Below are 25,042 nucleotides of genomic sequence, written 5' to 3' on the forward strand. Positions count from 1 at the left end.
CATGCCCAAGGCAGGGAGATCCAAGTTGCACTAATTCTTCTGAAAGAGAAACCCACCCAAATCCTATGTGAACAAGGAATTTACTGGGAGGCCTGTGCTAGTGTCATGCATGTGTGCGTGTGTGACCAAGTCTCAGGTCACCAGGTGGATGCATGTGAGGGGCACAGCTCAGTTCCCTGCTATGGACAGCCTGCACTCACTGTCTCTGACTGAGCATGGCTGGCCAAGCAAGGGACATTTGTGTTTCAGTTTTTTACAGCTGTTGCTGCTGTTTGCCATTAGTCTAGTATCAGAGGCAAGACCTTATTTACACAGTAATTTGGCATGTTGGTGGCATACCTCCTTAACTAGCAGGTAGAACTGAGGTGAGACAGCATCTAATTGCTAAGAGTGGATGCTAAGCGCAGCATAAGAAAAGTTGGTGAAACAGAGGGATGCAATAGTAAAAACTGACTGACCTCAAGGATGGGGCCTTGTTTTGGACAGCTATGTTAAGACATGTGTCTCCCCCCAGCAGAGACTTTACCTGACCTTTACCCAGGGCACACTCCCAAGCGCTGGGGTACCAGCCTGGCAGTGGTATCACGCAGCACCTGCAGAGCTGGACCAAATCAGCTCTGACAGAGCTCACAGAAAATTCATGCAGTCCAAGCCACCAAGTCTGTGCAGGCCAAGTGGGATGAGGATGGCTTCAGTGGGTCCCTATTTCCAAGGGACTGTGTAGGAAAAGCTGTTTGATAGGGACTTAGGGAGGGAAGGAGGAAGGACACAGAAGTGCTTAGGTCCCTTGAAGGAAGGCACCAAGGTGTGTTTCTCTGCCTCATCTGGTAAGTCTGAACTCCAAGGATACAGAGGCACTAGCTTGGGACTTGCTCCAATGTCATCTAAAAAGCATCCCATTCAACAAGCTGCCAAGATTGTTTGGAAGGTACAGCTCAAAGGTTTTTATTTCAGTTGGTAACTACTTTGCAGTTCAAGCAAACCACTTAAACACCATCCTTTGGTGCCTCCCCACACTTCACATGGCCAAAAGAGAGGCCACTTCCCTCCCAGACACCAAAGGATCCAACCTTTGGTGTTTGAGACCAGCGAAGGCAGATCATCTTGGGCAGAGCTTTTTATTCTGCCAGTCAGCAGGAAAAAGCTAGTTTGGGCCACTGATGCTGTTCTCACCAGCAGCTCCCAAGGGTTGAGCTATCCAGTCCTCCCTGTCTTGACTTACCAATCTACCCTGTTTTGCTGCTGCAGTTGTAATTTGCAGCATTTCTGGATGATGACAAATCACACATAGAACAGGAGAGGAGTAAAACAGCATAATGAAATTTTATTCTGAAAATATGGCAAGAGTCTAAGGCACTTCAAACATTTCAATACACATGACTAAAGTGAATGTGACAATGTAATAGCATTCCATAAATATGCACTGAGAACTACGCTCAATTCCACTTAAGGGGAATATACAGCTGGTACCTCTAATTTTACTCTCCAATAAACATATACGGAGCTTACAGACTGACACAGTTAATAAAAATATGGTAACAGGATATGTAATTCTTCATGTATTTTTTAATTAAGGAATATAAAATGTTGAAAATACTGTGTGAGCTAATTTTATAGATACTAGTATCTCTCATATAAAAAGTTATACATTATCCCCAATTAGAAACAACTTATTTAGTGAACTTCAGACCTGACAAGAGGCTCTATCCCCAATACCTACCCACTCACCCACCAGCTCAAGATCCATGGAGCTGACTATATAAGCAACTGCAACTTTTGAATTTCAAAGTAATTAAAAACATGTTGGAATGAAATTTATAAAAAGGTTACTGTGATAAAAGTCTAGCACAGTAAATATGTTTTAGAATGATTAAAAACAAGCCACTGGGACACCCCTGCATGGCTAGCTTTAGAAGTCTTAGGCTGCACATAACATAGGAAAGGATAATCTATAGCAAACAAAACCAAGATTTATGACAGTGTACGAAAAGACAAGTAGGTGAGCAAAAGGTTCTCAGCTGAGCACTACTTAAACTATAGGCTTGCTTCAAGTTTACAGTTTTCTATCTTTAGCACTAGATCTCTACTTTCACTGTGCTGGTGAGTTCAGGCACAAGACAATTACATTCAGTATCTGTCTCAGTAAAACAGTAACATTTAGCAGCTTAAAGATGGCATAGAGATTTTTACAGATATTCGTGCACTACTACTCAAACGTGGCTCTATGGGTGGGTCCAGGAGATGTCCTTCTGCTAAGCCTAGGAGTGCCCTAGAAGAGGAAAGAACAATTATTCCAGGGATATAGGAAGTGAAAAGTGAAATTATTCCGGCCAGCCAAATGAGAACACAGCACTCACAAACACTCTGTTCAGTTTCTTGCCTTTAGTTGCACAGATTAATCTTTTTTTTTTTTTTTTTTTTTTTAATTTTCGTTTTAGGAAGAACAGTACCAGCTATCATATAGCCTGCTAACTGAGAGTGCATATTTAGACAGTGACACATTTAACAGCAGTTTTATCACACAGTGAGTCAGGGTTCAGAGAGCAGGCGGGTAGTTGCCAGAACACCTAGGACAGCTGTTAACTCCAGAAACAGCTGCGTTTTTGTGACCAGGTCAATAATTAGCATTACAGTGATGCAATAGCACCTCTGCACACTAGCCAGAGTCAGCAAACCCTGCCCAGCGAGCTATCCATACCCCCAGATAGAAGGGAGAAGGAGGAGTCTTTCATCCAGGGTTCAGCCTTCTACAGTCAACCTCTACCGTAAAAATGTACGTTTACCAGCATAAAAATTATCTTGTGAATAAACCTGAAATTTCATGTGCTGTACTGCTCTACAGGTGCTCGGGGTTAATTTTTTATTGATGTTTTACTGTTATGTTCAGAATAGCAAGTTAAAACATAAACTGTAGGAGGGTGTGTACTAACCGGTGACTGGGTTTTGGAAAAGTTGACATGGGCATAAAGCAGAACCGCTATGTCCTTATGTCCAGCTTCCAGGGCTATTGAAAGTGCTGTGCTGCCATCCTGAGAGAATAAAGGAAGAAACAAAGGGAATTAGTGCTTGTGTGCATTAACAGATCTTTTAAAAGCCCCATCAGCCCACAGAGAAGGGAAGTTATGAAGTGGAGACCCTACTGCTCAGACAGACAGTCGGGTTAATTTAGAGTCTTGTTTAATTTCTTTTATTATAATTAAGTGACAATAAGCCTTGCACTGCTGTTTTATGAGCAGCCCGATTGTTAGAGGCCTATAATTTCTCTCAACAAGGAGTCTCTATTATTGCTGAGGAAGAATGAGCATGCCATTATCACAGTAACATTACATGTAGTGCTGTGTAAGACCAGTGATTTCAGAAGATTGGGCTGTCTGAGAGAAACTACAATGTCTGTGAGGAATGGAAGAGACGATAAGGGAGGGATAAACGCTAATCAAATATCATGATAATTGCTGTGTTACAATGGTAATTGTTGTGTTATAGCTGCCATTAACACTAAGAGCAGTTGCATTCATAATTCTTAATTCTCCTTAATGGAAGTCTAACTACAAACGGATTTTCCTGGTCAAATACTGTCACCTCAGTTTCTCAGAAGATACTATTGCTTTCAGAAACCATAGTTGTCGAGGCTGCTAGAAGCAAAGAGTGCTTTTGCTGAGAGGGTAATTTATTGACCTGCTGTTTTCCCCTTAAACCATGTCTGCTCCAGGAAGAAGTAGATGTCAGACCACCTGTGATGTGTTTCTCTGAACTGTCAGAGAAGCACACTTGTACAAAGCTGCCATGTCCCAATTTCTGCCTTCCTTGCTTCCTTCCCTTCCTGAAACTGGTGCATCACACGGCTACAACCCCCTGCTCTCCAATAATGAACAAGCAGCAGACAAGTTGTGCTTGGGAAACAGTATCTAACTGCCTTCATATAAATGTTATATTCCCATAAAGACTTTAATTAATGACTGTGTGATTAATAGTGCTAACAGCATCCAGGCTGCAATAACCCAGCCTGTCCCCAAAAGTGTTTGTTACACTAAGGCCTCTTTACATTTTCCCCTCAGGCCAGCTGTTACACACTACTGGCACCATCAGGCAACTGGGCCAGCTCCTGCAGCACGTGAACGCTTGAACAAAAATGAAGTCTCTGCCTCTTTGCAACAGCTTCAACAAATATCCACCCACTGCCCTCCCAAACCCCAAACGCAGGCTCCCTTTCAGTGCTCAGTGGGTAAAGCAATAGGAAGAATGGAAACATACCCACTAAATGATGTTGTTAACAAGATCACAGTACTGGCAAGAAACCAGCTAAGTCAACATTTTCAAGTTTGAGAAATCTGTAGATCAAATTGTCTGCTGACAGTGTAGGCTGCAATGGTCATTGCAAACAAAAAACACACAAGTGCCTCCCTTGGCACTGAAGTCACAGCCTCTATCAGTTTACTGTCAGGACAATGTAGCCTCATGACTGAGACCAAATCTGTATTCTCAGAAGTCGTGTGTAGATACTGTCTGAACATCCTGTGAAGAGAGCTGTAGGGTTGATGTTTGCCATAGACACAGAAAAGCAACACAGTAAGGCCTTAAAGTCACCAGATAAGGTGCTAACTGAAAACTGGAAGACTCCAGTGAAAGGGGGAAGGAATGTGAGAAGGGAAGACATTTTATCATGAGCTAGCAAATGGTTTTTTCTGTTCTGGCCACTACACACCTACAGCTAACCATAAAAATTGCTACTGGGTAGGTCTGTTAGGAAGGCAAATTTACTAGCCAAATAATTACAGCACTTGCCACCACTAGTCAGAATATTCATGCATTTGGTATTTTGGCACTGTGAATCAGAGATTCACATAAATAGATTTCAGCAGCTCTCCACTGCATCAAAAAAACTAAATTATGAGAAACATTCCAGAGTGGAGAAGCTATCTGATGAAGCACTATCTGGAAAGGCAACTCACATTGTCCTCCAGGGTGCCATTACATCCAGGCTGAGCCAGCAGAAGTTTGACAATCTCTACATGTCCATGTTCACTGGCACACATCAGAGCTGTAGAACCCTCATCGTCCTGGATATTGACATCTGCACCACAGGCCAGTAAAGCTTTAACCATGTCTATCCGCCCATGACTCACAGCTAGCATCAGTGCAGTCTGACCAGCCTGCATGGAAAGAAGAGGACAACCAAAATAACTACACAGACAATTGGTGACAAAGCATGCACACTTAATTTTTGGCACTGTGCTTCTTCTAGGGGGAAAAAAAAGAAGTTATTTTATAGATTACTCTCAAGGCTCTGCTTGCCATTATTTAAATACCTTTCATGCATAACATATCCCACATTCACATATGTATTTACTAAGTTAATGGAATATATTGGATCTATCACCCAACATCTGGAGTTCCTTAGAAGGAGCTAAATGGTGCAGAATTTGTAAATGCCTCCCAAAATTCAGTAACTTTTTTTCATATAATATTCAATCTTCATTTTTAGAAGAGGTCCAGACCTGAGGCTCAACTGTTCTTCCACAGCTCCCTTTTGTATACAACAATCAAAAACATACACATAAACATCAAAGACCACCGAGGGTGAAAGTGAATGAGTGCAAAAGATGAACTGATGGAGCAGGGATGGGAGCATGGAAGGAAAGGAGACCTGGGAGTTTGAACAGTGTCTCCTGAACCGTTCTGACTGACCTGGCTGGCTTTAGCATTCACGTCTCCACAGCTGAATAGTTCCTCCACTATCCTCATGTCCTTCTCGGCTTCCACAGCTGCAAGTGCAGCAAGCATGATGGGGGTATAGCCGGCCTTGTTCTGATGATTTACATTACAGACATCTGCAGAGGGATGAGATAATTTCTTTGGAAAGCAGGAACCCAAAAAGCAGCAATTGTGCTAATGAACTGAATAAGCTGTTAGCAGAGCAGCCTATAAAAAGAAAAAGCAGCAATTGCTCTCATAATGGAAGCAATTCAAGAGAGAGTGGAGAAGAAAAAAATAAACAGGGGGGCTCTTGAGCCTGAGTAAGAATAAGATCCTCTTCTACTATGTGTACAACACAAGGGAGAGCACAAAGACATTTTATACATCATCATTTTAGGGCTTTGTGTGTTTTTTTCTTTTGTAAAAGCAAGTAGTCTGAAATTTGACATGACCATTAGGGTCATCGGTCAACACCATGAACACCATCAGGAGAGTCTTCAAGCTCCTCTCCTGAGGGGATCCTCACCGCAAAGTGAAAACGACCCAGCAACATGGTCAGTGGAAAAGCTGGTTTTCCTCAGCACAAACATTTTTCTGAAATTGGTGTTAAAAGATCTGCAAGCGTACTTTCACATGTTTTGGAGCTGCAGAAAAAAAACTTTTAATTAAAGACTGTTTCCAGCTCTACAGAGTATTTGACTGTGAACAAAAGTACTCTGGGAACAAATACAGTCAAGTCCTCTGACTAGAGCCAGCAAATGACAAGAGTTCTCCTTTTCATTCAAGTCTAACCTCCAGTCTGTCTCTGTTCTTAAATTCTGCAGTTCCTAAAATTCTGCAGAAATCCAGCAGGGCTTATTAGTTCAACAGGCAGCTGGGCTTTCAGTGTGCTCATCGCATTGGAAAGCAAAGACTCAGACTTACATAAACAGTATCTCTAGATTTGGGGTTAAACCACACCACAGATATCTTAACAAGCAAAAATGCTTCAGGAAATTCTTCAGGTTTATTGCTAAAAGCTTTTTGCTTTTTTGTTTTTTGTTTGTTTTTAAGTGAAAAGAACATTGCAGAAACAATACAACTGCAGATGTAAGAAAACACGTTTTTTCATGTTCTACAGACATCATCTCTGCTACTAGTAGCCCAACCTTACTCTCAGAAGTCACCTCTGGGAAGCCACAGAACATGACACTCTGCTACATGTGTTTCTTACTACATTCATTACATGAGTAATGAATAATTATTAGAAGTGATGGTTTCCTACCCCGACTAGACTACTTCATCAGAGGTATGTTTTCTGAGGTCACATTCCAGCTCCTTTTTTATATGGCTAATGAGCAGAGCTGTTTTCCTCTTTGTCTTCTTGGTAACACTGCATGGTGATACAGGAGTCTCTTGTCTCATTTGCTCTTCCCACCAAACACACAGACATGGACTTCTTGGACCAAGAATCTGCCTGTGCTATAACCACACTGCAGAGTTGACTGTAATGACCATCTAGACATGGTCCAGAGAAGACTGTAGAAGACTGAAGGAATTTGCCTATCCAAAAATATTTAACAAGTGCTGGCAACATGCAGTGTGCTCCTGCACACCTGGCACTAGTCATGGTTGTTGGATTTTACAGTCAAAACCCACCGTGTTCAGAGCAATACACCAGCTGCTGTAAACAGCAGGAGTCCTGACTTCCAGCAACAGATGAGCATGCTCATGCTACCCCAATACACTCAGGGAAGCGGAGGGGCAGTTTCTTCCACCACTGGCTGTGCTGCAGAGCTAGCCTGCTGCATTTCACTGTGCTCCTGACATTCCCTGCATTCCCCCGCCATGACTCACTCTTCCCAACAGGCTGCCTTCAAACAGCACCGAAGTGCTCACTTTCCTGCCCAGGAAGTCTCTGCATGTGTGACAGATGTGCTGGGTTTTCAAAGCGGAGATCTCTATCATTAACATCCTTGTCCATCTGATACTACCCTTCTGGATTTATAAATACTGCTAAGCCTATGTTTCAGACATGTCGTTGGCCTAGTTAAACTTCACAACCATGACAGGTTTTACAACTAGTTGAGTGAAATAAACTCCAGTCAGGGAGGATAACTAGGCTTAAACAGATCCCATTCTGCCTGGGACCAGCTCCAATGTGCAACACCTTCTGCTGGCTGACTTCTGGCTCCAGATGCTCTGGAGTCTCCCCCTCTGTCACTAGTGCCTCTGCATGTGTGTTGCAAGGAGATGGAGAGAAGGAAGCAACAACAAAAGCAACTAAATGAAGCATCATCACATTTCTCACGGATCAGGAAAATACTCCTATATGGCAGAATGCTATATTGCTCCAGTTTCTCAGAAGAGCAGCACAGATGTGTCAAGGTGGTGGCCAGAAAAAGCTTCTGTATTGCTCTAGTAAGATAAAGATGGACTACTCTTGAGTATTTAACATGAATGTTTATACCTGAATGCATCTTACTCCACCAGCACCCTACCTTTGGCTGAGCAGCAGCTGTGCTGCCTCCAGAGAAAACTGCTGGAGGCTGGTGCTGCTGAACTTGGACTACAGTCCAAAAGTCAGGGATCTACCTATCTGTCCCAAACACTGGTCAACTCTGTATACAATTTACTTGAGTGTTCTTTGTAACTTCTTCAAAAGCCATCACGATTACTACCAAAGCTAGCACTGGAAACAAGGATTCTGGACTACCCAAGTGAGCCACCATGTAACTGTTAAAACAGCTGCAGCAGGAAGCCCAAACTCAACCTCTTGCTCATCAAGAATTTCACCTGTGAGGATTTCAAAACCAAAAGATAATTAAAAAAAAAAATGCAAACAAGTGAACCTACTTGCAGCCAGAAGAAGCTTTACAATTTCAAAGTTAGAATGTGAGACACTGTAATGCAGAGCTGTGTTTCCGTTTCCATCCGCCATGTTGATGATATGTCTGAGGACAGCAGGAGAAACTTCTTCAAAGGCAGTTATGTAGTCTCCAACCATTTCAGGGACAGCTGACTTCTGACTTGAGACACGAAACCACTCATGCTGGATGGTATTTAAACAAAACCTCTGCCAAAACCAAGACAGAAAAATTTACATATGGGCAATCTATTTAAAGGAGTTTCCATCCCACAAGTCAGCAATGCAGGAGGTCAAGCCTTTTTTAGTCAAGTGTGGGAAGAAAGTACTCAGCTCACAAACAAGATGTACAGACTGAAGCTTCCCCTCTGACCAAACCTCTCTTTAAAACACTAATTATTTACCTCTTCTCATTTCACCTAGTTTTCATGAATGGTTCACCTCTGAGGGCACAGAATTTTAGGATGAGATTACTCCCAGAATTAATGGGTATCAAATAGTGGTGAACAGAAAAAGGACATGGCGTAACCATTTCCATTAAATACTTAACTAGGTTTATAAATCACTGATGAACTCAAGACTAAGAGCAGTGGGAATGCACATTTCTTGGGGACTTAAAACAACAGCTTGCTATGTCAATTAGGCCCAATCCCGAGGCATGAATTATCAAATGCCAAAAATACAGGAGAATTTGCTGGACAGCAGTTCTGCAGAAGAGCTGGGTATTACAGAAGATCACAAGCTGAACCTGAGTCAACAACACCACACTGTAATGAAAAAGGCAAATACTGTATTGGGTTGAATAAACAGATTTATACACGGCATGCGATGCATTCTCTCCACCTAGCACTGTGGAGGCAACAGCTGGGCTACCTTATCTGGTCCAATCACTGAACAACACACAAGATTTGGTCAAAACAGTTTCAAAGGTAAGCAACAAGAATGACCAGAAGTCAAGGAAATCTGACCTATGGGACAGACAGGAAGGACTGGAGATGCTCTGCTGAAAGAACAGCTGGGGAAAGGAACCCTGTAACATTTTCACAGTGCTGTTGCAGCAAGAAAAGAAAGAACCTATTCTTCACCTGCAGGCTGGCTGGCTATAGTAGTAGGGGATTTTATCTGCAACAAAAGGATGCAGGTTAGACATTCAGAATAAACTTTCCCATCGGTACGGACCAAGGTAGGAGCCTCTTAGGCCAGGTAACTAACTGTCTGTTGGGAACAACATAGAGCAGATCTAGCTGTGAGCCAAGAAGTCTCCTCCAGTCACTGCCAGCTCTGACTTTTTTGAGACAATTTCTCTAACCTGGAAGGATCACTATGTCCTTCTTCTCTTCTCATAAACCCCCACCTGCAAAGTGGTAAGTTCAAGGACAATTTTACAGAGGAGACACTCAGCAGGCTTCTCTAAGTCTCTAGGGAAAACACAGGACCTGTACCAGTAGCTCTAGAGGGGGCCCATGTCTGGTAAAGGGAGAATATTCTACACACATCAGGGCTAGATATACATCTGTACGACATATATACAAAATGTTCTACATCAATACTACTACAATAAAAACTTACAAGATCCAACCATTTGAGTTAAGAGTCTATGTGTATTGTGAACATACAGAGTTGAAACACAAAAGTGGTCATAAAGTGACACAATTTTTTTTTTTTTTTTTAATTTTAGGCACTACTGAGTGCAATATACCACCAAGAAATTAGTTTTAGAGTCAGCATCACATGCATTACTAAGTAAATGGTACATTTTTCTTACTAATCCATCACATCCCAAAAGGACCAGTTTGTAGTTCTGGTGTAAACAGCTGCTAAAGAGCTGAGTATGCTTTAAGAAGTTGGGACAATTTATATAGATCCCTAGCTGTACTGAAGTTTACCCTTTTTGGACAAGACTTCTTTATCAGCAGACAGAGAACAAGAGCTGATTAGTCTGCAGCTTCCAGCTACAAAGCACCACTTGTGCTGAGAAACACTTTAAGCACAAGAAAGAAACATGTAAATGCAAATTACACTTCCAAGGCAGAGATTACGACCTGGTTATGCCATTTTTGACACTTTCAACTTCAACTGGGTCTGAAGCATTTGTTGTCTGAATGCCTGAACTATTCCTGACGGACTAACAGAGAATTAAAAATTACCCCACAACTGTATTAAACAACCTTTCAAAAAATTCCCTGGACCACAAATGTCAGAACTGGACACAGACAGTATTATTGTCTTTAAGAAGCTGCAGATGCTCAACGGTAAAGGAGACTGGCACTGGAATGTTGCCTTTTACGTCACCACACAACTGTAACAAATGTAAAATTTGATTTCATATCACTAAGAAATGTTCCTTTGCTTTCAGATTGCCCTCACAAAGCAGCACAGGCAATTCCTATATGAAGCAAATAGAACCTTATTTCTTGAGATTGAATATTAACAACGAATACTCCTTACTCCCTGCTGCACTGATAAAAGCTACCAGCGTTCTAAGACAGAAACAGTACCCCTGTGCTTAGGAGGAGGCAGAGCACCTGCAGTTTCAGAACAGACCGTGAGCTTCTGTCATGGGAAGAAACAGGCTCCTCACCCCATGCAGTCTCTTAACGCAAGGCCTGAGAGCTGCCCACAGCAAGTGCTAAAGCAACAGTAAGAAAAAAACATGGAAATGCATAGATATGTTGGAACTGTGCTTTCATGTTACTAATTGTATGTGTGTGCCTTGAGATGACAACACCCCAGCACACAAAGCACAAGTACATCCTCTGGTCAAAAGTCTCCTGACAGAAAAAGCACCTTGTGACTCTTCCAGGAAAGATGAAATCCTCTTCTGCCTAGCCACTGTGGTGCTGGTCCTGCAAAACCAGAAGTTATCTCTCCCCAAAGTTTTTCTGTTGCAGCTCAGAGAGAATTTTGCCCTGTGTTGCTTACCACATCTTTGCTGGTCAGTGCCTTGGGATCATCAATGTTGTTTCTCAGCAGGTGACAGGCAGAAAGCATCTTTTCACTTAGTTCGTATCTGAGGGAGGCGGAAGAATATATGGCATATTTCAAATTTTCTCTTGACATTTCAGCATAGAAGCATTTATCTTTCTAAAAGCCATGTGCAAATGAATGTTTCCAGACAAGATAGCAGCTTCTGCAATGCAAAAGCTGCTCTGGTAGCTGTTCTCCACAGAGACTCCCTCTATGGCAAGCAGAGCCGCTGGCAGGGCCATGGTCCTCGTGAGGAGGAAAAATGTGTTTCTCAGATGTACACGGGAGGAGCAGCGGAAATGGAGAGCAGGTGACAAACACATCACTTCTGTGCTTTGGACTTGGCAACGCTCCTAGCGGAAATTCTCACCTACTGCTGTACGACTGCAGAGAATGTATTATATACTCTGTGCTCTGATCACTTGATTAACAAGAGGAAATGCCGACAGCTGTGATGGAAATGGAATTAACCAGCGGGGAAGGGCACAGGCAATACCTCCCTGCCAGCTCCTGTTCACTGGGACCAGCCTTTCTCATCTCATCCACTCTGGATATTTACTCTCTTTCTCAAGTCCCCCTTTATGTTTTCGCTGCTGCCCCCTTTCTATCACAAATTTCAAAATGCAGGAACAGTCTAAAATAAGAAGGCCCATGCCTGTGACACATGGCACATTGTGTTGGCTGTGGCCAAGCATCTCTGCCTACAACATGCCACAGAGGATAATGGCAGTTTTCCTGGAAAATTCTCCCATAAAGCAGAGAAACTAACACACCCATGTAGGTAAGGTGGGCATTTTAGCCCTCTAGGGTTACAAGCCAGCTGCTGGCGCTTCCAGAGCACTGAAATGCTTCACCATTCCACCGACCACGCTCAGTCCCATGTGGCCATGTGCCCTGCCTCCTCCACTCAAATGGCACTGCCAGGGCAGCCAGCTTGCTAAGAATATGCTCCTCAAGTACATGTGGCTATGTAAGCTGTCCTGCTGCTCCTCTTCACAATCATTCCTTGCTAGGGCAAATATAAATTAGAGACCTCCTTTGAGAAACTGCCCACCTTTTTATGCCACCTGTAAAATAACAAGCCATCCTGCAGTACTGTATAAATAATGTTCTGGGCACTTCAAAACTCATAGCTCCAAGGCCTACAAATAGCTCTTAATTATTAATTTCTGCATCTCTTTTATTTAGCAGTTGATAATTACAGGTAAGTTTGATATTAAGCTGCATCTCCAGTGAAACACGACATTAATTTTGTCTTAGCTCTTTTACTGTTATTATTCCACTTACATAATTTTCCAGGCTACCATACTTGTAAATATCTGTCAAACCCAGTATCTATAAAATATCGCTTCACTATGTTTATATTTCCTTTTGTCCATTCACTAATCAAGAATCAGTAAAAACTCACCACACCATTGCTTTCCATGTGCCAAAAAAAAAAAAAAAAAGCGCCTTGACTGTCAAATGCTACCTTACACAGTTCAGTACCAATATGAAAAGTAACTTCGACATGAAATGCTGAACAAGTGCATGATGGCAGCCTTAAAGTATATTATAGTATAAGAACTCATATGAAGTATATGATCTCAGGGTCAGATGACCTCCTTGCTGCTGTACCCCATTGTCTTACCAAGCAGTACCAGCCACAGCTGAGATGCTGTGGAAGGTGCCAATGCAAGATGTGCTCCCAGTAGGCCACCGACCTGGTGTGCAAGACTCACTTGCTTACTTACTGTTTTACAGACCAGGTTGTTAACAAGGCATTGCCTGCTCCCAAACAAGTGCTGTTTGTGACCTGGGAGAGCCTCTGCCAGGGCAGGGAGCCACCTGGATCTTGATATAAATGGACCATTTAAACCCACTGGAAAGAACACCCTCCAACACCTTCTCGCCGCTCACAGACAGTTGTTTTGCCACAAAACTGTCTCTGGTTACCCACTCGAGGAGGAGAGAAGTACACAGCAGTTGAGCAACAATGGTGCTGGCACTCTTCACCAGCACGGGCATAGCCCATGGTTAGCCCCATGAACAAGGTGGTGGTAACCCCCTCAGAGGCACTCAGGAGAGAGCGAGCAGCCTACCTCTCTCTGATTTCCACTTCCTCAGCCTCGCACTCTGGAGTGGGGCTGTCCTTCTCTGCCCCCACAGCGCAGACCTCTGGAGCACAGGATGTGGGCTGCCCCTCCTCTGTGTGCCGGCTGCGGGGATACTCATGGCCCTCACACTCTTCCTCCGAATCTGAGGAGGAGCTCTCCTCAGAGCTGGAGTCGTCGCTGGATGTGGTCTCGTATCTGTGGGGAGAATGAGCAGGTGCAGGGGTGCTTGCTCAGTGACATTCAGCAGCAGTCAGTACTTGCCTGCGCTGCTGAAATTTCTTTCAAAGGCTTAGTCTTCCTATTTTCTACTTAGAGAACCTTTTCTACTCACTGAACTCAGTGTCACTACCCACTGACACTGTGACTATGTGCACAGTGTGTAATGAGAGAAAACCAACCTTTCCTTAAACAGAAGTCTTAACACTCTGTCAGACCTTGCCTTAGCATGAAAACAAAATTACTTTGTGCTGTTGCCTTCCTAGGCAGATATAATCAGGGAAGATATAAAACCCATCTAAAGAAAACAGCTGCAATCTAAACAAATTTTCCTGTGATGGTCCAAAACATTTTGATGTTTTAGGTGAAATATAAGTGATTTGGACAATTATAATGCTGATTCTAATGAACTGTCTTACCTCACCAACCTCAGTAGCTGATGAATTCATGTACTAAGCCTATTCCTCTAATATACAATGACTTGTGACTGATTTGTCAGTTATAACATTCCCACACTATAAGTAATAATACTTTCAGTCAATATGTATGAAATTAATTAATTGTGATATTTAGGCTATATACTGCACAAGGCATTCGTACTATGGAAAAACTAATCTCAGGAAAGGGCTAGAAAATCTATGTAAAAACCATCTGGTGAAACCATTTTAAAGTTCTTTGCAACATTCTGCAAGGGTAAGTAGTATTTTAAAAGAAGATCATTTCCCATACTGTTTTCTGTATTTGTGTAGCAAAGTTTCTGTATTTATCTAGCACAAAGACAGAAAAGTTAATTCTTAGGCAATGCCAACTCTTGCTGCATTGTTCAACAGTACAATGCTGCGCTTGTCAGCTAATACTGCCTGAGAAACATTCCCATGGCTCTTTGATTTGCTTCATTCTCCCATGTTAAATTTGGTAGCAATCTAACCTACAGGTACTTGAGACCGATGCCATGTATGACTTGTAAGCACAAAAGGTTTGCAGAGGATTAAGATGAGCTCAGCTGTTTTGGTCTTCCCTCTGACCCTTAAACTCAGCAGATGCACCACAGCCTAAAGGACCGGCCAAAGCTATGCATACGCTCCTGGGTTCCTCCTCTCCTTCTCACCGTAACAGTGCTACAGTGACACATTTTTTGGAGACAGGTCTCTTACCCGCCATTAATGCCGACAAACTGCAGGTTCTTCTTGGTGTTGCTCAAATCTTTCTTCCCGTCCCGTTTCTTCATGATAGATTTGAGCGTGTTTTCATTATTAGTACATACTGGCGAAAAGGGAGACAAAGCACATGTTATCAGTACAAATCTGTAGCTGGCTTTGACTGCAGCAGCTTTAGACAATTTTTCAAAACAAACAAACAGCTCTCTGTTTAGTTAAACCAACTGAAGCTGGGCTTTCTAATCTTTTTACATACAGTCACGGTGTGAGATGCACACTGGAAATATAAAAGAACACTTTCAAAAACAACTCTGGAAACATAAAACCAGTTTAGCCTAACCTTCCCATCTTCCAACATGGTGCTATGCTTTGGAAAACTTTAAGAAAATGTTTGTTATTTTTTTTCTTTGCTATTTATAAAGACTTTTAACACTCAAAAGGGTTACTCTGCTCTATTAAGAAATCTTAATTTTTGGTGTCAGGTGACAGCAGCTTATTGACAGAATTAATGTATTAGTACAAACAGCACATTTAATAATAACCTCTTTAACAGGGTGGGGAGGTTCAATAAAGGCTGGTCTTTTGGACTTTAGTATTCACTGAAACAACATTTAAAGCAATCTCTAAGCATAAGACAGGCAAAACATTCTTACAAATTTAAGGATTTGTTTTGTTTTTTAAAAAATTATTAGCCCTTTCTCTCTCAGTACATTTTTTGAATGAGGACACTAAATGGCATTTCACTGATGCACTACAATCTCCCACTTAAAAACTAACCACTATCTACAGACACAGGGTCTCACACTGTGACTTTCCCTGTAGCTGCATCTTTCCCTGCTTTTGCAATTTTGAGAACCCTGAAAACCTCCTCTAACTGCATTTCATATTCAAACTCCATCAGCATGATGAAAGGTGAATGTGAGCCAATTATTACCATAGAGGCCAGAGGCAAGCTGGTCATCTGTCAGGTTAATTGGAGTGAGAGTTTTGTCCTGAGAAGAAAAGGACTTCCTTCCTCGAACAGCTTCCACCAGGGGAGTCTTCCTCTCCTCCTGAGTGGGTGCAATGTCCTGCTCCAATTTCAGAGTTCGCAAATTTGAAGTTAAGTGGGTGTTTGCAAGTTGGCCGTGAGGGATGTACTCCAAAGTAGCACCTGACAAGGAAGACAGTAGGCGTCAAGGAGGAGTCAGTCCAAAACATTTCCATCAATGCTGTAATCAACAGTGGAAAAAAAAAAAAGTGGAAAAAAAGGGCAACACTTGCGCTTTACAATACTCTTTTCTGAGGATCCAATAGGAAAAGGGTGTGATTGCTTTCGGAAAACACACAAAAAAATAGCTCTGAACTTTTCTTTCCATGAAAACATACAATATGAGGAAAAACTACAAAGATACTGGCTTTAAAATGGATGAAACAAATGGTCCTTCCTTTTCCTTCTCTTTCAGTAGGTGCAGTGACCCCAGCTCCTGACACCCTGGCTCAGGGCAGACTCGCAGAGCTGCTCCTCACTGACGTGCCTGAAGAGTGTGTTCACAGGCTCTACAGGTTCCTTCTGGAAAAGCAGTGCCCTTTATACCTTTTTTTTTAAGAAATGGCATTTTCCATGAAAGCAGAAATTTTTCAGGAAATTTCCCTTTTTGCCAACATTCCACTAATTCTGAAAGTTATATACCTAGTTACTGAGACAACTGCAACAAACACCCACCCATTACTTTTTTTTTTTTTTTAATAGGATTGTACTGAGCTAGTACTTGTATTTAAATCAAATTGCAAATGTGTTATACTTCTTTTTTTCTGATTTGCTGGCATCCACTCATTTTTCCTCTTTGTGTGTTTAAATGGCAGCGCTAATTACACAGCGACTTCTACAGATTCCCCTGGAGTTTCTCCAGCTGTGCTATTACAACTGCTCTACAAAGCTGCACAAACGCTTTTATTTGTGGAACACACTGGTTTTTTACACACACATTCTTCCTTAAGTGATCTTGCTAGCATTTCAAGGAAAAAAAAAAAAAAGAGAACGTTCAATTTATTTTAAACACTATCACTTCTTTCTTTCAAAGCTTGCTTCAATCACTTTGTGCCTCCATAGATTTCTTTCTTCGCGATTATCAGGAATTAAGCCACAGCCTCCTTATTCAAACAGATGAGTGGCATTACACAGGATGCTAACATACTGTAGAAAGGTAAATTCCAGATACTCACTTTCAGAAATACAGCCAACATCTTTACTGCTTTTGCTAGACTGCCTTTCCCCCTTCTTGCTTCATCTCAGTACTTTTTTTTTCCTGTAACAGGACATAATGAAGCTGGTTTTCCCCAATGCTGTCACTTCCCAGCAGCCTCCTCTTTGGTCCCATTCCCACCCAAGTCTCTGAGTTTCCAACCGAGTCTCAATCCGACATGCATTTCCAAGATTTCTTCTCCAGCAGTGAGGCCTATTGCCCACTTCCACCATTGCTTACACCTTTTCCAAGCTACTGTGGGAAGCTGCCCACCGGGAAAGGCACACGGCAGGGTATCAACATGTCACTGCACGTACAGCCAAAAAAATTTCTGTTCTCTCAGGGAAGCAGCAGGTGAAGGCAGCAGCCACTCCAGTGCCCTCCATGCAGAAGTAACCCCTCTAAAGATGTGCCTGCGCACTCTGGACAAAATAGGCACACATGGAAATCAAGTAGGAAGTCCCACCCTCACTCTCCCATCTCTCCTCACTTCTTAGTGGTGACTGACTTCAGTCAGGTCTCTTACCGACAGCAAGCACCATCCCTCATTTACCAGTGGAGGAGAAGAGAGCTGCTAAGGCGATGGAGTGTTGAGCCAAAACCAATTATTTTTAAACTCCCTTAGCGAAAAAAACAAGGAAACTGCCTCTCCCTCTGCTTGCTTGGAGCGGTGACATCTACAATTAAAGAGCACCAGAGTAAGTTTCCTATTGCAGCTGGTGGTGGCTGCCTTGGCTGGTTTTAGCAGGTCACCACTTCTGCTCCAGACTCACCACCAAGGACATGAGGAGGGAGTGGAGAAAACCTGCTCTGAAGTAGCAGACGTGCAAAGCCTCTGAAGCTGCCTGAGTTTACTGTCAGCTGAAGTCTCTCCATCCTCTGCCAGATGTCACAGTCCTCCTCCAAAGGCAGCTGCGACAACCACAACGTGTCCTGGGGTTGTGGGTGTGCTTGTGCATGCCAGAGCTGAGGGCAGCTGGCAGATCTGATGGCATCTCTGTGCACCCTGTCAGCCCCCCTCAGCAATGCTCAGTCCCCCAAAGCCAGAGTCTGAACTTCCTCAGATGTCTCCCTTCTGCCCTGGGGCAGCTGGGGAGGGAGCTGCAGGGATAATGACAGTAGGAGACTTTTCTCCCCTACCTCACAGCCTCTCTTGTAACTAAACCTGCCACTGATGCAACAGGGTCTCAGTAGGTTCCCATTTCTGGTTCATCCCCCAGTGGCTGAGAAGCACCACCCTGAGCTCAGGATTTGGGGCATGTTGTCCATGCACTTCAAGAAAAGGTGTCCTGTTCAGCCCCAACACCTGGCAAAAGAAGATGACATCAAGGCTCAAGGACAAGCACACAACAAATAAGTGTGTGTTAGACAAACTGGACAGTATGGTTATTCTCCCAACACAGCTGTTAGATGTCTACACTTACTGTGTTTACAGTACCCAAGGTTCAAGCAAAGACAGCTTTGGGCCCAACACAGCATTAATGCTGCAAGCCGTCAATCAGCTCTCAGGCCTTCCCCTTTACAAGACAGCCAACGTAAAGATGCTTGGAGAGCAGCAACCTAGTGCAAATCATTTGGAAAAATGGATGAAGGAGGGAGCTGTGCCACCCAACACTATAGTCAGTGATTTAATGATCAACTGCTGCCCAAACCAAAAAGCTGAATGAGCCAAGTTCCCTCTTCCTCCCACAAGGCTGCAGGGTTTCTGCCAGGGCTGGAGGCACCACACACTTCTCAAGTGTGGAAATGAAACCCTGGCTGAAGATCATCAGCAGTCTACACAGACCTTAAAATAGACTCTTCATCTCACCTCACACAGATCTCAAGTATGCTTGCACAGAATCCTTCTCAGCGACATCAGATTGCAGTGCACAACACTGACAGTAAATCAGCCAACAGGTTCAACACTTTTAGCCAGCCACTGTCTCCAGACACAGCCACTTGGGTAGACTCACCCTGATTTTTGTTAGTTTACTGTTGTAGGCAAATAATGCCAACTTGACATAAGTTTCTAAGCATTCATCTAGCGTAGCTAACCACAGCATGCAGCGGTCAGGAATTTCTAAATGTATTTTGCAAGACAGTAGGGGATCTTTGAAAATTCACAAGTAACTTCAAAACATAAGTATGACAAGACAAGACAAAAATCTTACAACTTAAACTGTTCATAAACATGCAGAAAGCTACTCTCATCAGTTTCAGAGGGAAATAAGTGACTGAAGCATCTTCAGTGGTTTAGCCCCATTGGTCTGAGGGAATGAGAGCACCTGTTTCTAATTTTTTTAGAAGGAACTTCCTCTCCTAAATCACTTGCACTTCTTTTGAAAATCTCACCAATTTAAACCAGGGTGACAGCAAAACTACTACACATCAGCAGCAAATTACTAATTTCTGGCACCTATAAAATCCGTTTATTGTTATTAACATGCTGCAGACCTTTCCTCCCATTTATGAGAGCAGGAATAGTCACATAGTAAGATGATTCAAAGGAATTCCCGGGGTGAGTATTAAACAGTACTTTTTTTCCTCCAAATTTGTGCTGAACTCATGATAACAGAAGTCTGGTCTTTACCTGCTGTTGAAAAATTCCATTTAGTCTGATGGAAGCAAACCTAAGTATTACTATAAAAATGATTTAGCTTGGCAATATTTTTATACCATTGGAAATCAGGAGAAGTGCAAACAAGACCTTGGAATTAAATACCATCAGGATGGAAACCTAGCTCTCTGTCTGGAATATCACAGGCTTCTAGCTAAAAAAAGGGTACGAGCTTGCTGCCTATGTGGTAGCTGCACAGAGATTTTATTTTTAACCTGTTGATCAGTGCAAGCATTTATTTGCACAATACGTTTGTAACAGACAATGATAGAACTTATACACTCCCCATGAAAGACAGTGCATAAATGTTGTCTGGTGCACATACAGCAAGCAAATACTTCTCTTTCACACTGCAGGATTTCTTCACAGTAGCAATAGTCTCCCTATGCAATGACTGTAACTGAAGAACACAAAGTCTTCTCCAGTGGTCTTAAATCATATTGTTTTATCCTTATGAAGTTATTTTTTCATATAAATAATTTTTAATCCACTTGCCCTTTGGTCTACACATCAGAACTGCTGAAGAAAAAAACATTCTAAGGTAAATAAAAAGGCAGTGATGAGCAAACCTGTTACGTTTAAACATTTACAACGACTGATATTAATCCATCCACCTGATGTGTTACCTTCAGAAGATGAAAAGTAGTTTAATTTCAAAAGGTAATTCTGAGCTATTCTAGGTTAAAAGTCAGTGAATTTAAAATTTCAGAATAAAACCTGCCACACACGAACTTTTTATATAATAAAACAACAGAAGCCCAATTCACTTGAGGCCGGTGTGGGTAAATGTTGCAACTACGATTTGGCTCCACAAAAAAGGATCATTCTAACAGGACAGCTCCTTTAACAGGATTGCAAGAACAATCTCAAGTTTCATTTTCAATCTTCCTTTAAGCATTTTCTGTGTATTGAAAAGCTGCTTTCCATCCTCAAACTAGCTTGTGAAACCAGTTTGTTGAAACTGGAAGTCAAACCCAATTCCTTCAATTGAACAAGACTGAACACAAAAAAATTACACATCTGTGAAACAGCTTATAATCTTATTTATGAAATTTTCTGTTTTTCCAAGACAATTGCGTGTGAAGCTTCGTGAAAGCCATCCTTCATTTCCCTAATGAGTGGTGGATCAAAGCATCTCATGATACTGGACACAGCAGGAAGGTCATGTCCAAGGTCCGAGCTATTTTTTTTTTTTCCTTTCTCATTTACGAGCAGTTGATCTTCTCAGCTGATGCTTTATTATTGCTGAAATATAACAACACTTCCTTGGAAAAATGGGAATCTCCTTCCATTAAATATTCATACACCATGAGAATTGAACTGAACAAAGCTCAGTGCCTGAACATCATGTCCCTATGCCACAGCATGGGGAGAACACTGGGGTTTTACCAAAGTCACTCTAACAGACAGGCTAGCAGGCTGGAGCTTGTCATTCTCTAAGCAGCAATAGATATGAAAAATTTTGTATACTGTGGCAAATTACACTCCTTATTAACTGAAGCAGAAATGAGACCATAGAGCAGCTTTCACATTCAAACACTCCATGTAGTGCTGCCACAGAATGAAAACAGCAAATATTCTAATGATAGTAACGATAACAGTAAAAAGCTTATGTTAACACATGACCAGGGAAGGCCTGTCAAACCTCTTTAAAGAAGTTTATGGAGTTTCACTTGAATAACGTCTTTAAAGGACAATTACTGACCAGGTCTCTGCTCCTCTTCTGATATAACTGGATGGATATTTAAAACGGAAGAAACATCTACTGAACACCTCGGCTCCTAATATAGAGGTTGCTACCGTTTTTGAACCACGTAAGTGTTTGAGATTCATATGTTGTCACAACTAGCAGGTCAACAGATACCACCTGCCATACAAAAAACACAGACGAGGCACTGTATACTTTGAGGTGCCAGCCAGATGCATGTAAATAAACATCTGGCACACACACGGGACCATCTGCATGACCATTCTGCATCATGCACCACCTTCCAGGGAATATGAAAAATGCTTCACATGTCAGTCACCCTCTCCTCAGCAGAGAGATGGATGGATCCTGTTTGTATACAAACAAGCACATCTGTACAGACACTTAACCTGGTGATTACGGCCCGCATCTGTGGCAGAGTTGAAGCTGAGGGCTTCATTCAGTTGCCTACATGTAGACAACCAGTGCGATTTGTAGCAGCCCACAGCTTTGCAAGGTCCACTGACATGCCTGTGCCACAAACTGCACCAGCTCCTGAGCCTCAGCCAAGCCTCAAGTCTTCAACTGCATTAGTGTGGTCCATGCTGCCAGGAGGGGAACTACCAGCTCATCAAGCTACACAGTCTTTAGAAAAAAAGCTACAAACTTTCTCAGACTGAAGACCTGTAAAGAGAAAACAGACTTCTCCAATTTTCTGCTGGTTTTGCATTATGCAAATTGTGCATAATTGTGCAATTATGCAAATGATGACACAGACAACCATGGCCAAAATATCTCATTTAGTCCTACACACCTGAACAAGCAGGAGCTTCCTGCACCATTGCCATTCCTTTATTCTTTTCATCACCCATCAGCCTGCCTCCCTAGCTCTGCGTGAAAGTTAAGAGTTGAAAACCTTGAAAGATCTTTTCACCAAATGACACATCATGTTTTCCTCACCCCGAGACTTTCCAACACCACTTGCTTCCCACTTCCTTTCACTCCCTCAAGTATTAATTCAAGAAGTTGCCTCCTTCCTCATGACAATTAGTGTAATGCTTCCACTGAGATGCTCAGCCAGGATTGCTCCAAAAAGTGACTGTAAAACTGATACTCCTTTGGATCACTGAGGCAAAATAACTATGCATTTTCAGGTCAAATATGTCAGGTAACTCTTCAGGGCAACAGCAGAGGAGCTGTTTTTAAATATAACCCTTGCAAACTCCTTGCCTGTTTAAGTCATCCATCTACAAGACTTGTGAAAAGTCCGTGTAATTCAAACCTGTTAGACTTCTGGCTGATATTCTGCAAAACACATCACACGTGAACTCAAATGTAATCTACCGATACTTGTCAAAATTTCTGTGGCAATAAACAGAGAACCTGAATGTGCTCCACTCCACTGAATAGTCCTACTATATGCTGTCTGGTGTAAGAATAAGGATCATTTAGCATCTAGGTTTGTCACCCACATCCACACAACCCAGCTGGAAGCAAACAGGGTGCCAACGCTGGCTAATCTTTTGCAGAGTGGAAATTGGCTTGTCTGTCCAGTAGGTCTGATTTCCCCAACGTCACTAGGGCTTCAGAAAGACAAGTGCATATGTAAATAGGAGTTGCTTAGTTACAGAAGCAGAGGTGTTTACTTTGCAACAAGCAATATACTAATTGCTTACAGACCTGGTTAGAGATCACCTCAGAGGTCCACTTGGCTTGCATCTGAGGATGCCAGCTGCAGAGCCAGCCCATGTTCTGCCCAGCTGCCTCCAGCTCTCATGCCTGCATCTCCATCACCTGCCACAAAGTGTGTCAGGAGCTGTGAGATGGCAGATGCCCCTGAAAGCACATCCCTGTCTCCCCAGCACTAGCAGGGAGAAAAATCTGTAAAGGTAATAATTTGACTGATGTGCTACCATAGGTATGAGAAGCAGTATGGATCACTGACCCTTTAACATGGCAAATTGGTACCCAAATTACATGCCTTAAAGCCAGCTCAGGTATTTTTGCCTGAGAAGGACCTGGTCTCTAAGAAGCGCTAAGGATGCTCTTTGAATAAAATATTAAAGACAACACTACTGCTGCTAATCTGAAAGCAAAGGCTTCTGCCTCTATTTTCAGCCTGTTTTTCTAAGAAACTGAGGCTTGAGCAGTCATGATTCTTTCAATAACTTAAATCTGATTGCTCATTTTAACCGAAGTGGACTAGAGACTCGGTGCTCTGAAGGATTTTTGTATTTATAAAAGCTTTAGATAAATCAGACTGAGATGCCAGGCCTCAAAAAAGGTGTGCTGGATGAGTTCACACACAAAAAGCCACATGCAAAAGACCTAAATGTGAGAAAAGACTTACTAAGAACTCACAAATTATCATGAAATACTGATGCATGGGAAAAGAAAATGCTTTATTAGTTCCAGTGCTTGATTTAAGTTAGTGCTTCATTCAGCAAAATCTTACAGAAAAAAGTAACACACGATCTGTAAAACCACAGGAACAGGCAGGAGGCCCAGCAGATAAATGTAGGGAAGACAGTATTTTTGAAATTAATTGAAAGAGAAGGAAAAAAATTTCAGGCTTATGACCCCCTTTCCACTCCACTTCTCTCATGGGTCTAAACTGTTACAGTTCAGAGCTTGATTTATGCATGCAGTCCCGGTATGTAGTTCTCACCAGGGACTAAAAATAAAGAGATTTTACACTCAGCATCTGCAGCTAAAGATAATGGCATTACAAGTTAAAATTTTCCAGAATGATTTTATGAAGAATGTGAAATCCGAATCCAAGCAAGAACATCCTTACTAAAATATGATCCATTGCTTCACCTCTGCCTACTTTAAAATCTCTAGACTACACATTTGATACTGTGTAGTAAAAGCAGGAGCAGGAGTTGAGGATTTACATCTAGTGAAAATTCTGGTTCACAGTTTTTAACCACACTTGTGGTATCTGCTAGATACTCTTATTATTATAGTGCCATTACTTGTAAGAAGCCCAAAATATAAAGTGCATACCAGAAGGATAAAAATATCGAATATGTAGTATCATACTGCATGTAAACTGACAGGGTATCGTATGTTTTCTTTACCGCTACATAAATGTTGCTTATTGCTTTACTATGGGAAGCTGAAATTTTTACTTCAGCTCATTTAATGGATGGTTCCATTTAGAACATGAATATTGAGAAGAATCAGATTTACAAAGCTGCCTTCTAACAAAAATAGGTAAATTTTAAGACAGTAAATAAGTTGCAAGAACTTTATATAGCAGTGCATTAGTCAATAATATTGTGTTGACATTAAACAGTATTTACTTGTAAGTTTTTTTCCAATTTAGCACCCACGATACAGATGAATTTGTGCAAGTTTCTCCCATTTCCTTAACCTTGTTTCAGTCACTGTATAACAGGACCAAAAAGACAGTATATACTAACAGTCACTGTTAGGCATTACACACTGGTTTCCAGTAAGCTAATGTTTATAAATTTAATAGTAACGTGTTTGGATTCACCGATAAGGTATTAGAAAAAAAAGCTAAGTTTTAAAGTAAATTATTAGACAC

General features: G+C 42.0%; 1 protein-coding gene across 3 annotated transcripts in view; it reads right to left on the bottom strand.

Annotated features, from left to right (window-relative positions):
* Window positions 1-1,337: 1,337 nt before the first annotated feature.
* KANK1 (KN motif and ankyrin repeat domains 1) overlaps window positions 1,338-25,042 on the bottom strand; it is a 50,172-nt gene continuing 26,467 nt past the window's right edge. For all 3 annotated transcript variants that reach the window (XM_074931928.1, XM_074931927.1, XM_074931926.1), the window contains exons 3-11: window positions 15,910-16,128; window positions 14,973-15,081; window positions 13,588-13,797; window positions 11,462-11,549; window positions 8,530-8,749; window positions 5,686-5,828; window positions 4,950-5,150; window positions 2,931-3,029; window positions 1,338-2,269 (exon numbers count right to left, since the gene is read on the bottom strand). In XM_074931928.1, the coding sequence (XP_074788029.1) occupies window positions 2,207-2,269; window positions 2,931-3,029; window positions 4,950-5,150; window positions 5,686-5,828; window positions 8,530-8,749; window positions 11,462-11,549; window positions 13,588-13,797; window positions 14,973-15,081; window positions 15,910-16,128 (1,352 nt within the window). In that variant the 3' untranslated portion in view covers window positions 1,338-2,206. The remainder of the gene's footprint in view (window positions 2,270-2,930; window positions 3,030-4,949; window positions 5,151-5,685; window positions 5,829-8,529; window positions 8,750-11,461; window positions 11,550-13,587; window positions 13,798-14,972; window positions 15,082-15,909; window positions 16,129-25,042) is intronic.

The sequence above is a fragment of the Athene noctua genome, chromosome Z (assembly GCF_965140245.1).
Source record: "Athene noctua chromosome Z, bAthNoc1.hap1.1, whole genome shotgun sequence".
Classification (NCBI taxonomy): Eukaryota; Metazoa; Chordata; class Aves; order Strigiformes; family Strigidae; genus Athene; species Athene noctua.